We start from the raw sequence: 14,609 nt of genomic DNA, 5'->3' as shown, positions 1-14,609 counted from the left end.
TAGGCAGGCTCGGTGGGCACTTTTTTTCGGACGTTTTGACTTTACTCTATCGTACCGCCCGGGTTCTAAAAACATCAAACCCGATGCTTTATCTCGTATTTTTGACCGCTCCGATCGCCCGTCCACTCCCGAGGGTATTTTTCCCGAGACTCTTATTGTCTCTACCCTCATCTGGGAGGTCGAATCGAAGGTTAAGACAGCCTTACATGGGGTAACGCCTCCGGTCGGTTGCCCACCGAACCGTTTGTTTGTGCCAGAGCGTTTACGGTCCGAAGTTATCCAGTGGGGACATTGCTCCAATGTGGCGTGTCATCCAGGGGTTAGTCGCACCTTACATTTGGTCAAGCAACGATTTTGGTGGCCACTTATGGCTCGGGACGTTCGCAGTTTTGTTTTGGCTTGCTCAGTTTGTGCCACTGGTAAGACATCTAACAGACCTCCAGATGGGCTCCTACAACCGCTGCCAATCCCTTCGAGACCCTGGTCCCACATCGCTCTAGATTTTGTCACCGCCCTCCCACCCTCCCAGGGTAACACGGTAGTTTTAACCGTGGTGGACCGATTCTCGAAGGCGGTTCATTTCATTCCCTTGCCCAAATTACCCTCAGCCAAGGAGACAGCGTTGGCAGTCGTAGACCACGTCTTTCGGTTACATGGCCTCCCGACGGACGTGGTCTCCGACAGAGGACCCCAGTTTGTGTCCAAATTTTGGCGAGAGTTTTGTAAACTTCTGGGGGCCACTGTTAGTCTCTCTTCGGGGTTCCATCCTCAAAGCAATGGGCAAACTGAGAGAGCCAACCAAGATTTGGAGAGAACGTTACGATGTATGGTCGCTAGAAATCCTTCCTCCTGGAGCCAACAGCTTTCTATGGTGGAGTACGCCCACAATTCATTACCAGTATCGTCTACGGGCCTATCTCCATTCGAATGTAGTATAGGGTACCAGCCACCAATTTTTCCCAGTCTGGAATCCGAAGTCGCGGTTCCCTCCGCCCACGCCTTTGTCCAGAGGTGCCATCGCACTTGGACCAGAGCCCGTGAGAGAAGTTGGGTACCTGCCAGAGACATTCTGGATCACTCTCTTATTGATGATTTCAATCAACAGGTACAGGAGTCTGGGAACGTCAGGGGACGTTCCTAGAGGAGGGGGTACTGTCACGGTTCTCACATCTGCCGTGTCCTCAGGTCGCGTCATCTGTGTGTGTGTGTGTGTGTCATTATGTTGTGCGTCACGCTCATTCAGCGCAGCTGCCAATCAGTCCCACACAGGTGTCCCTCATTTCACATGACTATTTAATCTCACCGCATTCTCTTCTCCCTCGTCTGACAGTTCACTCAGGATCTGGATTTGTGGATGTACGTTTGGGTTTTGTCTTCGTCTGTGATCATCGTGTGTGTTGTGTTCATCGTGGGATCGCACTGGGATTACGCCTGCACCACTGGACACCACGCTTCACGCCTGCACTACTGGATATCACCCACCTTCATCATCGAGCCATCTAGCCCTTGTGCCACCCAGCCGGGAGATCATCATCATCATCACCATCATCGTCACTCTCAGTTGTATCATCATTCTCAAATCTGGTTTTCATCCTGCACTTGCTTCCTTCCCTTCACTTACCGTTACATAAAGAGGATGCGCTTTCTGCCATCTCGGTCAGAAGCGCTTCACAATGATAAACCGAAACTCAGGGAATAACCTGCTTTGCTTTACAGACAAGAAAAAAAAATGCTATAGAAAGTTCTGAATTACTACTTTAAAACAAAATAATATAAATCGAAAACAAAAACTCTTTTATTAGGCTATGTAATCCGTAAAGCTGCAATTCTCTCTAAAGGCGCATAAGTGTTAATAGTGTTAATGTTTAAAACAGTTCATATTAGTTTGTCGAAACCATAATCTGACAACTTTCGAATGACAACGTTTATAGGATCGGCTTTAGATCTGACGCAGAATTTGTCATGATTTTTGGCAATTTTCTGGAATTGCCAAGCCAAGATGCTCCTGAAGTTATAACTTATATTGTAGTTGATCATAGCCTATGTTTCATTAGTTCAGCCTTCTCAAATCATCACGACTTGCCTGAAATACAATTTATATTAAACAGTTCAAGCATATTACAATGCTAGTTTAAAAGTTTAACCTATACAAATGTGGGCTGTTAGACCCATATCCAGTCTTTTTTTGCAGAAAGTGGAAGCTAAAGCGCGCTTACAGGACTTGAACTGGAAACAACTGAAAATACACTATAATTTTTGCTCATAAAGGTAAGTGTAATATATTATTCAGAACTAAGAAGGGTCTATGCTAAATTGTGTGCACTCACAATATCAACAAAACTGTGTGCTTTTATAAAATAAAGAAAATAAAGAGGATGCACTTTCATCAGTGCTTCACAATGTTGAACCGAAACTCCGCAAATAGCCTACTTTGCTTTACAGACAAGATAAATATAGCTATAGAAAGTTCTGAATTAATACTTTAAATTGAAACAATATAAATCGAAAACAAAACTTGTATTAAGCTTGTGTCAATTTTGATGAATATGTCTATTAAATGTCTATGCTTTCTTGTTTGCTTTTACTCTCATTTGAAATTAATTTGCAGTCCAAATAAACATGAGGGTACTTGCAGCTGAATTGCAGAGCGACTTTATTCTATTTTGCTCTACAGAGAATAGTAATACTGAAGTTTTGAAGCCTACAACTTTATATGCTCCCAGAATTAACGGTAAAGCCAAAAAATATTGTCTGCCATAACATTTTTTTTTTTTTGTATTGTGCCACCCTAACATTTTTACTGGTCACTTTCGGCCACCCTATAAAATAAATTCTGGAGGGGCCACTGTGTTAAGCTAATCATAATCTGAAGCAGAACTGCATGTTCATATGGTAAGTACGGTGCCATGCCAGTAAGTTTATTTTTTACAGACAGGAAATTGCCTGAATTAAGAAGTACAGCAAGCCTCATAGGTTGCTCCTGTTGCTTTTTTAGACGTGTCTGTGTGATCAATTTTCACACTGTGATGCAAATACAGCACACTTCAGCAACTAATAGCGGAAGTTAAAAAAGAACTGTAGCCACACTGTGAAGTACGTAATTCACCCGTTCAAACAGAACACAACAGAACTGATTACTCTTTTGTTTTGTGGACTTTCAGTGACATTACCTCAGCTCCAGAAGAACCGTGACTCATTCACTCTTTCAATCATGCTACCATCACGAGAGCCACTTGTAGCCCGCAAAATCATTACTAGGACCATAACGAGGCAGCGTGTGGTCATTTGCATAACTGATTGCAGCAGTAATTTGGTTATTTTTGGGTGAGATATGTCTCTGATTGTGGTGGATATGAGTGTAATCAGTCCGCCGGTTCTCTGGAGTGCTCTAGTCAGAGAGGTTACAACTCTCTCAGGCTTTTGGCTTCTGCTGAAGAGATCTCTAGGTGGGGACATGATGTTACAGTGAATCAGCGAGACACGCTCAGGTGGTCGTGTTTTGATTGGAAGTTCAGAGGATCAGAAGATTCCAGAATGTTCTGTGCTGTGAGAGAATAACCGGGCGATGGCAAAGAATAATGGCTGAAGTGTATTATAATTTGAAGTGTAATGGCTGGAGTTTCTAGCTGAGAACCATTCACTTGGACATAAAGAGGCCATCTGTCAGTGATCAAATATTTCATTTAAATTTGCATGTCTTAAAGGGATAGTCCACGCAAAAATTAAAATGTTCTCATCATTTACAGTACTCCCCCTGATGTCGTCCCAGATGTATATGACTTTCTTTCTTCAAATAAACACAAATGAAGATTTTTAGAAAATAATCCATTTCTGTGAGACCATATGATGCAATAAGACCCATAAAGCTGATGCTTCAAATGAACACAATGGTAATCCATATGACTCCAGTTGATGAATCTTTTTAAAGTACAAATCAATGTTTCCAGCCAACTGTCATATGTGGGTTAATCAAGATTTATTTTTTTGAATATTACAACAAATATTTGTCACACACTTCAGAAAACAGTGATTAAAGGCAGTGCAATAGCATTATGTGTAAATATTTTACTCTTTAAATAATTTTAGGGGGGGGGGGGATAATAATAAATAATTAGTAGCAGTAGTAGTAATAGTATATTATATTATATTATATTATAATATAATAATTATATTATAATAGTAAGTTGTTGTTGTTGATGGTGTTACTGCTTTGTGGCAGGAAAATCGAGGACATTTAATTCAAAATAACAATAACAACAACAACAACAACAATAATAATAATAATAATAATAATAATAATAATAATAATAATAATAATAATTATAATAATTATAATAATAACAATTATTACAAAATAATATCATTTATATAAATATTTATTAAATAAATATAAAATATTTAAAGTAATAATTTATTTACTGTTTATTATTATTATTATTATTATTATTATTATTATTATTATTATTATGTTGTGAAGTTTATAGGAATAGGTGAGTTGGGATAGGTGAAACAATACTGAACTATCATATAAACAATTATATTTAATTTATTAATAATAATAATAATAATAATAATAATAATAATAATAATAATAATAATTATTATTATTATTATTATTATTATTATTACAAAATCTTATTTATTTTGGTTGTTGTTGTGAAGCTGTTAAAAATAATAAAGTAGTAATATATTTACGGTATTATTATTATTATTATTATTATTATTATTATTATTATTATTATTATTTTGTTATTATTTTGATATTTCATTTATTAATATTATATTTTACTGTTTATAATAATAATAATAATAATAATAATAATAACACTAAACTATCATATAATTATTATTTGAACTATCATTAGAATAATATTTTAAATAGTATTTATGTTTTTACTGCTTTAAGAAAATAATAAACATTGTTGCTGTGAATTTGGAACAGGTGAAATAACAATGAACCATCATATAAACAATAATATTTAATATATTATTAATCTTATTATTATTATTAATCTATATTATTATTATATTATTATTATTATTATTATTAATAATAATAATATTGTTGTTATTATTTTTTGTTTACTTTATTATTGTTATTATTATTATTATTATTATTATTATTATTATTATTATTATTATTATTATCACCATCGTTATTTATCCATTCATTCATTCATTCATTCATTCATTCATTCATTCATTCATTCATTCATTCATTCATTCATTCATTCATTCATATTTGTTTGCTTGGACATGTCTTTGTGTGTTTTAGTTATTTTACAGGTTATTTTACAGTTGTCTTTGTTGGGTCTTTGTAATGACTGCAACAATTGTATTGCACTTAAATGATATTGTAATGTGGACGAATGACCTTAAGCTACTTCCTGAAAAATAATATACTCGTGATATAGATATATTTAACATATGAGACACACTTGAAAACAAGTAAATCTAGGATATAGTTAAAAGAAACGTTGTTCATACCTCTGACGATTAGTTCAGCAAAGTTGGACACTGCTGCTCCGTATGTCGACTGAGTGATGCATCGGTAGAGATCCTGCTCTCCACGCTGAGCTCCGCCCACCTGAAACCATGCAACCAATCGACGCTCACCTACGGATGATGTCACTGTGTACGGCGACATCAGAACACCGTTACGCCTCTGAAAGAGAGAGAGAGAAAGTGATGATACATAAGCACAAATACATAGCATATAAAAATGGATATTCAAATGAGTGTGTTGACACGATTAGTGAGATACCTGTCATGAACACATTAATATCAGGTGTTTGTAAATATTTAGAGCACTTTTTTTTTCTCGACCAAATCAGCATTAGGTTTCCATTAATTAACACCAACACAAGCCTTTCCTTCATATACGTGCATGACAGCAACATTTCTATGAAACATTTCCTCTATAAATATTCATGATTATTTTAGATGTAATAACACCACAAATCTCTCACACTGAAGGTATTGGAAGCCAAACTCAATTCTCCAAGAGCTTGGAAGCTTCCAGATTTATCAGGTAAACTAATGCGCCTTTCATGTGAAGTGGGAAACAGCATAATTACAAGTTCAATGTACATGAATGACTAAGTGAAATCTGTTTACGAGTGTGAAACTCTGAATTATAGACGATACATGAGTTGCGATGTTGGAATAAATGAGTTGATTTAAAGCAACACTTACACTACCAGTCAAAGGTTTGGACACACTTCCCCAGACTGGTAGTGTAACTATAATATAAACAATAATATTTCATATATGGATTATCTGTTCAGATCAAAACAGAAAGCAAGTGTGTTGTGAACTGTAATGATCAATATTGAGTACTTTTATCAAATAAGTAGAACAAGTTGCCATTTATTAACTCTTAAATGCATGACTGTTTCACCAATCACTATTATATATTTGGGTCTTTAGCAACCCCAGCATATATATCAAGCACGGATGGATCTCTAACTGCTGCAATAGCAAAAAACTCTCTTGATATTTTAAGAACCATTACAGAAGAATAAAATAGAGCATATTTTGTTACCTTTTGAAACTTAGAAGGGTTTAATCTGAGCAGATGATTTCACGATCGCTGTCATCATCAGAACGTACTTCTATAGTACATTCAGCATCTCAATCATATTCTCAAAGCTATCGTTTTCAATGACTTCAAAATCATTATTTTGATCGCTGGCCGCTTATTCACGCCATCCACCATCGAATGGCAGTGACATTTATATGTTATTACATATAGTAATTGCTCTGCAGTAAAGCCATTCATACCAATACAAATTTTGCTGATGATATTCTTTTGTTTTATGCCTGCGATAATTACGAGTGAAACATCACGTCATTCTTGTCTATCAAACAGCCTCCTTGAGGACTAAAGGTGAATTGCATGTATTGAGTCATCAGATATTTACATATTTTTGCCCACAAAAAATATACTTACATTATTACACACCTCGGGTCTCTATTGACCCTATACACTTTTTACAAAAAAAAAATAATAATAAAAAATAAATAATAATAATCAGAAAACAGACATTATTGTATATTTTATTATTATTATTTTTTTCTTGTTTTATTGCTCATAATGCATAGATTGAAAGCTAATGCCAAACTTTAAAAAATGAAGAAGGAAGAGGGTAGAAAATGACGTCCCAGGTCGCTAAAGACCAGAGGTATGCTTTTAAGGGTTAAAGGCAATATGTATGTTTTCGCCACTAGAGGGCGCATATTTAAAAACAAACAAAAAAACAAAGGCGTAGTTTGATGACGCCATGATTGAGTGTGGAATCATGGGAGTTGTTGTCTTCAACCCCACAGCCAATGCAATCCGTTGGGACTCAGGCATAAATCATGTCCATGGATGAGCTAATGTATTATAGACTTATTAAGGTCACTGTAGTATAAAGCAGAGTGGGGCTGAAAGTCATGGAAGCGAAACAAGGGAGTGATTGCTAATGAAGGACAAGCGTGATACACGGCTCGAAAGCAGCGAAGCTTTTATTATGCCACACTTCCGATTTGGGATAATATAAATACACAAGTCAGCAAGATATGTAGCACTGTTCTAGTGGTTTTGGATATTTTAATAAAAAAATACGTATTGTGCCTTTAAATGACAGCTTTTCTGTCCCGTGTTGAGAGAACCGGGTGTGAGGTGCAGAGACAGTTGCACTTCCTTCTGGCTGAAATATGCTCATGCAGAATAAAATATTAATATGTGTTTTTTATAAGTAGCCATTATGCTACTAATATGGATCCTAATAAGCAACTGTGGTGAGAACTCTGACTACGTTTATTCTTTTTCACACAAAGTAGGATATGCAGGTACAGACTTTTGATTAATAAAGCCTAATTTTCACACAATTACTTAAAGAATATTATGTTATGACTTTTTTTTAATCATGCGTGATTTGAAAACTGATAATTTGGATGTTGTCATCACATATACAGCTTCATATGCATGAGTTTTCTAATTCAGTAGGTTTGCTCGGTAGCTCAGATATAGAACTTAGATATAGTTAGTTATCTTCACTTAGTTGCTATACTTACTAGGTTTTATTAAGTTACAGCTACTAAAGAATGTACTTCGAGTAACACTTACTTAAAATATTCAAGTAGCCACAAAGGAACCAACTACATTAATAAACCAGTGAGAGGCAGCAGTGCACTAATATGTTGGTAATGTGCAAAATAACAACAGAAGAAGAAAAAATAAAAAAATTTTGAGGTGGGCCAATTCTTAATAGACTTTTCACTCATTTCCTCCGTGTCTGTAGTTATCTTTCTTTCACTAGTTTCCCAAAGTCATCTTGAATGTTGAACTTTCAATACCACTGAAATATCTGAGAAAACTTCACATAAGCTGACTTCATAAATTGATGTCGATTTAAAAAATAAATAAATAAACTTACCATTATAGTGATTAATGTTCCCTTTGGTTGAGCACTTGGAACTTTGTTTATTTTATTATAACTTTCTTCTTATTTATGCAGCAATGCATCATGAAAACTGAGTTATTTGATTTCAAAGGAAGAAAAATAATAAGTAGATTGCTTTAAATCATTAGCTGTATTTTACCATTACTATTTTGTTTTTCTTTATAAACACCTTAAGAAGATTTCAGTTGGGTTGATACAGTCATTTAATGTTTGCCATAATATGCTGGAGTCACACAGAGACTTTAACATTCAGCACACGAATCACAACAATGGTAACAATTAAATTTTGTTTATTTTTATTAACTGTAACAACATTTTTTGCTGTTTTTGTTGTGCTACTGTTGACACAAGACAGCAAATAAAATTAGCAAATACAAAACACAACAGTAAAACAAAGCAATTGCATAATTATTCATGCTGCAATGCACTCTGGGAGTCAGTGAGTAGCAATGCTAAGTCAAGAGTAAAGCTAAAGTAAAGAATCAAGTACCCCTGCAGTTCTTTTTTAGTTACTAGAACTCTTGTGTAAGTAAACTATACTAACTTAAGGAAAGGAAAGGAAGTGAAGTGAGGCCAAGTATGGTGACCCATACAAGGAATTTGTGCTCTGCATTTAACCCATCCAAGTGCACACACACACACACACGCACACACACACACACACACACACACACACACACACACACACACACACACACACACACACACACACACACACACACACACACACACACACACACACACACACACACACACACACACACACACCGTGAATACACACCCGGAGCAGTGGGCAGCCATTGCTGCGGCGCCCGGGGAGCAGTTGGGGGAACGGTGCCTTGCTCAAGGGACTCACCTCAGTCGTGGTATTGAGAGTGCTGTGCATTCACTCCCCCCACCTACAATCCCTGCCGGACCTGAGACTCGAACCTGCAACCTTTGGGTTACAAGTCCGACGCTCTAACCATTAGGCCACGGCTGCCCATTTGTCAGTACAACATACTATTCCTAGTTCACTTTACTTAGTATTTTTAGTGCAATCTGTCTCCTCACTTTTTCTAAGTAAAGTCAACTTATTACAGTTTACATTGTATCGGGTAGGTTTAGGGTTTGGATATTTCCAACACAATAGAGCGTTAACCTTTAGCAACGCTCCCTGGATATTTTATTTCTGAACAGTCACAATAAGTACCTCAAGCCACATAATAAAAACACAGCAATATGTGCCTGTACCAACACTGTAAAATCCAATAGTTTACCTTGCTTAGATATAATTAGTTATCTTTACTTAGTTGCTATACTTACTAGGTTATATTAAGTTACAGCTACTTTCAATGCAAGTAAAACAATTTACTTACTGCTTTGAGTGACGCTTAAAATATTCAAGTAGCCACAAAGGAACCAATGACATTAATAAACCAGTGAGAGGCAGCAGTGCACTAATATGTTGATAATTTGCAAAATAAAATAAAAAAGAAGAGGAAAATAAAAGTTTTTGAGGTGGGTCAATAGTTAATCTGCAGTAATTTTTCACAAGTTACATTCACTAATTTCCCAAAGTCATCTTGAATGTTGTTTCAATACAACTGAAATATTTGAAAGAACATCACATTACCTGGCTTCATAAATTGATGTTGATTGTCATAAAATGTTGCTTGTTTTTTTGCCTACCATTATAGTGATTAATGTTCCCTTTGGTTGGGCACTTGGAACTTTGTTTATTTTATTGTAATTTTGTTCCTATTGATGCAGCAATGCAACATGGAATCATATTTTTTGATTTCAAGGGACAAAAAGTAATATGCAGGTGGCTTTTAGAAGGTAACCTATTTAACTAAATCATTAGTTTATATTTCTTTGCTTATATTAGCAAAGAAAAACAACAACAGTAAAACAAACCAATTGCATAATTTATGCATGCTGCAATGCACTCTGGGAGTCAGTGAGTTATACTAAGTCAAGAGTAAACCTTAAGTAAAGGATCAAGTAGCCCCTACAGTTCTTTTTTAGTTGCTAGAACTCTCCTGTAAGTAAACTATACTAACTAAGCATTTGTCAGTACAACATATTATTTCTATTTCACTTTACTTCGTTTTTTTAAGGCAATCGGTTTGCATGCTTTTTTTAAGTAAGCCCAACTAATTAGATTTTACAGTGAACGTAATAATAACGTGCCATGGTCTTTGAAACTGCAGTGAAACGTGCAGAAACACTTTTTATTCAGAAATTGGTAGTCAAAGAAACACACTGAATAAAAGGTGACATTTTTTGAAGTCAAAAGAGTGAAATAGTATTATTTTCTTGTAAGAAGTAAGAAGAATTCTTTGTCTCGTTTACAACTTCAGAAAAAATAATTTTACAGCAGACATCTTATTGTATAATACGTTTAAAGTGCTTTTGTGTCATTGTATTGAAACTCGACAGCTTCTCTATTCTTTTGTGTCAACGGAAGAAAGAAAGTCACACGGGTTTAGATGACACAATGGAACTAAATAATGCCAGATTTTACATTGACCTATTCCTTTAAAAACAGTTTCTTTAAATTTATTTTTGAATGGCAGGCTCTTTCCTTCATGTGCTCTGAATTCTTCGGGATCACTTCCTGTGTGAACCGCTGCTTTGTCCAAACACCTGGAGGGTGTGTGTGTGTGTGTGTGTGTGTGTGTGTGTGTGCGTGAACGTGTGTGTTAAAGGAATCAAGGGACTGTGTGTTCCTTGCCTTTCTGAGCACCCTGCATCTCACTTACTGCATACAGCACTAGTTTGCTCCACTTGACACCTTCTATCCTTATTCTCTGATGTTATTCAGAGATGCTAGCTGGGTTTGAACAATGCAGGAAATCACAAGTTTGGCCATTACTGTTCTAGCCAAACACATAATTATTATATGACAGTTCTTTATGAGAGCTTTGAGTTTTGTTGTGCTCTTTATGCACCATAAAATAACATAAATCAGTGATAAAATCCTTTAAATCATCAATGTACTGTAAGAGATGCTTGCAAGAAATATGGTAGAATAGAGAGCAGTTTTACTGCCTCTAATGTTCATTTCAACTGGAAACTGCAGTGATTCGAACATACTGTATAGGTATGTTTTTTGTTTTGTTTTTCACTGCCGCTGCGTCACTACCGGGCGACCATAACATAAAAGAGTGCCGGTGCAACAGAATACATCTTTGTCGTCTTCAGCTTCTCTTTGTCTAGGAGTGCATGTATTCTCTCACCGGAGGCCTGCGTGTGACGTGTGTGGTATTTTGATACTCGCACTTTCACACGGTACGAGCTGTGCGGTGAGAACGCAAGCAACATTAGCTCTTGAGAGAGTAGAATGCAATCGGTGCATTCATTGCTTGTTTGTAACGAAAGGCACGCTCTCATACCCACTTGCACTTGCATGTGGGTGTGGTAATAACAGCATGTCCGGCTCCCGAGGGAACTAAATGTGCTCATCGAGAAAACGCATTCGCAAAGGAGGGAGGTGTGTTTCTCTGTTCCTCATTTTGCATGAGTGTGTATGCCTCTAGCGGCATTAACAAACGCATTTTTATTCCTGAGGGAATTTTGAACGCTAAATGGGCGGAGTATGTTTGATTCCCACGGGAGCCGAATATGTGCTGCGCGTTGCGATTGTGGAGTTAATTAACTGCCCAAAAAAAAAAAAAAAGAAGAGTCCTAAGACTAGTTCAGCCATAATTATGGCAGAACAGAATTATTAACTACAAGCTGTCTGAGGCTAGCTGTGTGTCAGCAGGCCACCCCCTTTAACATTATGCCTGAGGGTGGGGAAAGTGCTCGCTGCAGACTTGGAACAACTAAAGGATGCTCCCTTTTCTGCAGAAAAGGTTTATTTTGAGCACCGCATGGTGACCAACTTTCCAATGATGGGTTTAGGATTCTAGTTCACTTATGTGAACGCTCCCCTTTCTGCGGAAAGGGTTTTACTAACTGAGCGTCACTCTGTGACTCATCTCAAGCCACCTCATTTTAGCCTGAGGGCTGGGATAAAGCTTGATGTAGAATCCACATCCACACCCACACAGCAAAATCCCCGGTGTTAATTTAACACTCCCAGTGTTAATTGTGGACTCATATATACACTGGCTTCAGTGTTAAAGTTAACACTGAAGCAGTGTTAAAGTTAATGAGATAATTAGGTGATTAACAAAGTGATGATTGAACATTATTGAAGACACCTGATGTTAATAAGCAGAATCCCCAAAGGAGAAAACCAACATTTTTAAGCAACCATTATAGTGGTCAATGTTTGCATTAGTTAGGCTCTTGACCCTTAAATCTTCAATAGTAGGTCTTATTTGGCTGCAATAATTGAGTTATAACAGCCAGACAAGCCAAGAACAAAAGTCATCAGGTAGCATTGATTGTGCTTGACATAATCATCATATAGTGACTTAAGTATTTGACATAGGATTTTCTTACAGACTGCAAGAAACTGTGAACAAAAGAGCAATCAGTTTTGGCATAATCAGATGATGAAAAAGGAGTTTATTTTAATTTAGACACACAGACATGTAGAATCAGCGTGAGCGTCACAACAACGGTGACCATCAAAAAGCGTGTTGTAGCCAATCAGAACTCATCCATGAGTCCCATCATGCATTGCGGCATGAATAAATTATGAGAGTTCAGAGTTGATCTGTTTATCTGAATATGCCGTTTGTCACCATTGTTGAGATTCATGGGCTGGTTCTTGATATCTATGTGAAACGCTTTTCTAAAACAGGTTGTAAAAAAATAATTCCAAAAAATATAGGAAGTGCTAGATCTTCTGTGGATTGTTAAGGCTATTACAATAAACAAAACAAAAAAAACACGAACAGATTAGACATGGTGATTCATGTCAAACAATAAATATGTTAAAACAAAATCATTACCTGATGACATGAGCTTACGTTTGGCTGTTTTAAATCAAACACAGCAACAAACAAAAACCTAGCATTAAAGATTTGAGGGTCAAAAGCCCAACTAATGCAAACATTGACCACTATAATGGTTGCTTAAAAATGTTGGTTTTCTCCTTTGGTGATTCTGCTTGTTAACATCAGGTGTCTTCAATAATGATCAATCATCACTTTATTAATCACCTAATTAACTCATTAACTTTAACACTGCTTCTGTGTTAACTTTAGCACTGAAGCCAGTGTATATATGAGTCCACAATTAACACTGGCCCCCGGTTTCACAGACAAGGCTTAAGCCTAGTCCTAGACTAAAATGTACTGAAATAAAATTGCACTGATTGATTTTAAAATATATCAGTGCCTTTGTTTTGTCTCAAGATGCACACCAGTAATGTTTTTTTTTTCTAAGCATGTTTAAAAAAAATTACTTAAATGTCCTAATTGAACTCTGGCCTAATCCTGGCTTAGTCTAAGCCCTGTCTGTGAAACCGGGCCTGGGAGTGTTAAATTAACACCGGGGATTTTGCTGTGCAGGTTGACGGATGCTCCCCTCTCTGTGGAAAGGGTTTGAGCATCTTTCGGTGTCAAAACACCTCGAAAGCTGGCACCTTAGGGTTGATTCTCGCTTCTCAGGCCTCATTTCACTTCCCTTTCCAAGGAAAGGTTTTACGAAGTGTCAAACCGTTAGGACGGTTTTCCCCCCTGGTCTCAGGGCTAGGAAGCTGTCCTCATGATTTAATTCTGGAGCTCCCAGAATTCTATAAGGCACCCACTGCTCCCCTTTCTGAGGAAAGGGTCCTTTAGAGCATAAGAATTCATGTTCCTCCCTGTGCACAGAGTTTTGGAACCGACCTTATAGCTCCCCTACTGTCTAGGGTTCCCTTCAGAGCACCATCCCCGGGCGGAAAGTCTTCCTCCCTTCTTAGGGTTGGGAGTCTACCCTGGGTAGACTTTGAGAGTAACTAACCTTCTAGAAGGACGTTGGCGTGCCCCCTTTCTCAAGGGTTCACTAAAACAGACCACCACTCCCTGGTGGCCAAGTTTTCCTCCCTGTGCTTCAGGGTTAGGAGCTTGACCTTCATACTTCAGGTTTTTACTCTCCAGCCTTGTAATCTGGATGTATGCTCCCCTCTACGAAGGGTAACAGTGAGAGCTTTCGCTCCTGTCGGGTTACGCCAGCTCCCCTTCTTTGGAAGGGTCCTCTACGAGCGCCAACCCACCTTCATGGGACTGCCTGACC

The 14,609-nt window shown here is 37.1% G+C and overlaps 1 protein-coding gene across 1 annotated transcript in view; it reads right to left on the bottom strand.

Moving 5' to 3' along the window:
- ptprua (protein tyrosine phosphatase receptor type Ua) overlaps positions 1-14,609 on the bottom strand; it is a 404,456-nt gene that overhangs the window by 156,452 nt on the left and 233,395 nt on the right. Inside the window, exon 7 of the mRNA XM_073821437.1 lies at positions 5,488-5,665. Within this exon, the coding sequence (XP_073677538.1) occupies positions 5,488-5,665 (178 nt within the window). The remainder of the gene's footprint in view (positions 1-5,487; positions 5,666-14,609) is intronic.

This window comes from Garra rufa, chromosome 17 (assembly GCF_049309525.1).
Source record: "Garra rufa chromosome 17, GarRuf1.0, whole genome shotgun sequence".
NCBI classification, from domain to species: domain Eukaryota; kingdom Metazoa; phylum Chordata; class Actinopteri; order Cypriniformes; family Cyprinidae; genus Garra; species Garra rufa.
This window is presented reverse-complemented; position numbering and strand designations above follow the sequence as displayed.